At 44.3% G+C, this 2,500-nt stretch overlaps 1 protein-coding gene across 1 annotated transcript in view; it reads right to left on the bottom strand.

Moving 5' to 3' along the window:
• The window catches only part of LOC138019901 (uncharacterized), a 6,430-nt gene that overhangs the window by 936 nt on the left and 2,994 nt on the right, over positions 1 to 2,500 (bottom strand). The window contains 1 exon segment of the mRNA XM_068866858.1: positions 1 to 2,500. This exon segment is cut by the window's left edge and continues 936 nt beyond it; it is cut by the window's right edge and continues 447 nt beyond it. Within this exon segment, the coding sequence (XP_068722959.1) occupies positions 1 to 2,500 (2,500 nt within the window).

Genomic DNA, 2,500 nt, shown 5'->3' with positions numbered 1-2,500 from the left:
ATTGTGGGTTGATATGGTATCCAGGGTGAGACTAGGCCAGCGTTTGATTGCATCGGACGCACTTATGATAAAAACAATCTTCTCTTTAGTATGACAAAATCTTGAGTTTAGCTGCAGCATGCTCTTTGTGGTTCGATTTGACGCACAGTAAGACGTAATAAGGACTGGAATCTCAGTTGTTAGTGCTTCCTCCGGATAATCATTTGCTTCGACTTGGTCGACAAGACTTATTGTACGTAGTTCGTCCACTTGAGCGTCTCGTCGATCATATCCAAGATGATCTTTGAAACACTTGTCAGGACCAGCTTCCATCAGAAGATTTCGAAGATGCTCCAAGATAATATGTTCTTCCAAGTCTTCGGTCAGTTGGCTTGAGAATGGGCAATCCCGCAAGACGCTATCTCTTCTCCACTGAAAGATATTTGGATGAGAGAGGTCTTGGATCCAATCCCTATATTGAACTTTTAGAAAAAGGTAACGGTTGCATTTAACCACCCACAGACCAGCTTTGTCGCAATCATCATTGAAGCGTAGGTCTTCCCAGCAAGGCCATGGACGGTAGAAAACATTCTTCTCCACCGTGCTCCATATATTCAGTAGTATTACAGCGTACACCTGAGTCTTTGCGAATGATTCTCTCGCTTTTGGGACACTTCTTAAAAGCCCTAGAACGCCATAGCTTCCCTTGTACTTTTCATGGTGTCTGGCAAATAACTTAGCAGGACCTGTGTAACCGTACAGTGGAAACTTCTGTTCCTCAAAGTAGCCCTTTAAAGGGTGTGGACCCTGATGCTCTCCAAATTTGGGTGGCATTTCCTTTCCTTCAGCTATTTTCTGAAGATGGCTTAAAGGCTTGAAGAAAGAACAACGCTCCATTTTAATCACGCCGTTGTTATCCCTTAAAACCTTGGCATTTGATGGTGTCTCTGTGCAAGAAGTAAATACCGCTTCGGACATCATAGCCACGTTGTCATCAATGACATAAACGTACTCTAGCTTCAAGGCAGATGCAATTTTCTGGATGAACAGTCTAGCATATCCAATGCCTCCTCTTTCTGGTCCCAGTTCACAATTGGGCAGTTCTTCAGGCAACTCAAAAATAGCAAGAACTTTGCCCCATGTGGCTTTGTAAGCCTGAAACTTTGCACTGCGAACCACAGCAACTTGTATGCAACTGATCATGCGATTCTCTTCTTTCATCACGTGGGTGTAATTAAGAAGACACTTTCGAGGGTCATCTCTATGCGAAGGGTGAAATATCCAGTATGGCAACGTGGGAACATCGTTTTCCTGTGGTACCCAACTTCCCTTGGAAAGACCTGGTTCACCTGAACCAATGCTATTGACGTGTATTTGGAGACGACTGTAGGGTGAGCGGCTCGCCGGTATCGAACACTGAACACTTATTGACTTGCCATCCAGGTCCACCAGAATAGTTTGCAAGTATGGTTCTTGACCTTGGAGAAGTCTTCCACATTCCGAGCAATTTTCGAAGTGATACCAATGCCAAGCGCGCATGCCATGTTCGCAATCCGTCTTGAGATAATGGTGAGAAGATTTGAATCGTTGCAGGCCAATACTTTCCATCAGAATAAAAGGACTTTCCTTGCAGTCATGCGTATAGAAACAACCCCCGAATGAATACTTTCCCGGTGCCACAGGTTTGTCCAGGAGGCTGGGAGCTTCCTGGATTGTTTTCCAGTAGGGATACTCCCAGTTTTGTGTGTCTGTCCTTTCCATAGATTCTTTAGCCATTATTTCGTCTGAAGAATCAGGCTGACTGTAGTAATACAAGGCACCTTCATCAAATGAAGAAGCACTTTTGGATGGAATGTCTTCACTTTCAAGGACATCTTGTCTCAAGAGTTTTATAAGACATAGATATGTTCCCGTTTTTCCAATTTGAGGTTCAGCTTGGAGAAGGATCCTGTTACAATGGGTTTGCGTGTTTTCGTGGTCATAGCTATCCTTATGCGCTTCATAGTCGATCCAGCGTAGTGAAGATGCTCTCCTGCCGTGGCTTTTGACCATGTACCTGTCAGGTCTGGTACATTGAATCGCACTCATAGCTGGTGAGCTTTTCAAAGATTCTTTGAGCCTCTTATAGAGTTCCCGCCCAACCAACACATAGGGGATATCCTGCACACGTGATTCGCCGATATGGAAATTCGCATAGCGGCACATTCTTCCAAGCTCTTGGATTACAGTTGAAAGAAACAGTGGGCATCCCTCTTTGAATTCCCTGCTACTGTCGTAGTTTAGCCGAAGATCGAGGCAATCAAAACTGTGGGGAAATGTATCTCCCATGCGACCTTTATCAACCAAAATAAGGATACAAGCAAGATTTTCCAAGTCTTCATACTGAGTAACTGACTTGTGTACGTGTTCACAATTCATACACTTCTTGCGGCCCCGTTGTAGCAGGAGTTTCTTACAGTCGCAGTCAAATTTGTACTCACAGTTAACGGGCTGCAACTTAACAAAGAAAGGACTTGACGAT

The sequence above is a fragment of the Montipora capricornis genome, chromosome 10 (assembly GCF_036669925.1).
Source record: "Montipora capricornis isolate CH-2021 chromosome 10, ASM3666992v2, whole genome shotgun sequence".
Classification (NCBI taxonomy): domain Eukaryota; kingdom Metazoa; phylum Cnidaria; class Anthozoa; order Scleractinia; family Acroporidae; genus Montipora; species Montipora capricornis.
The sequence above is the reverse complement of the archived record's forward strand: the minus strand, read 5'-3'. Positions and strand labels throughout refer to the sequence as shown.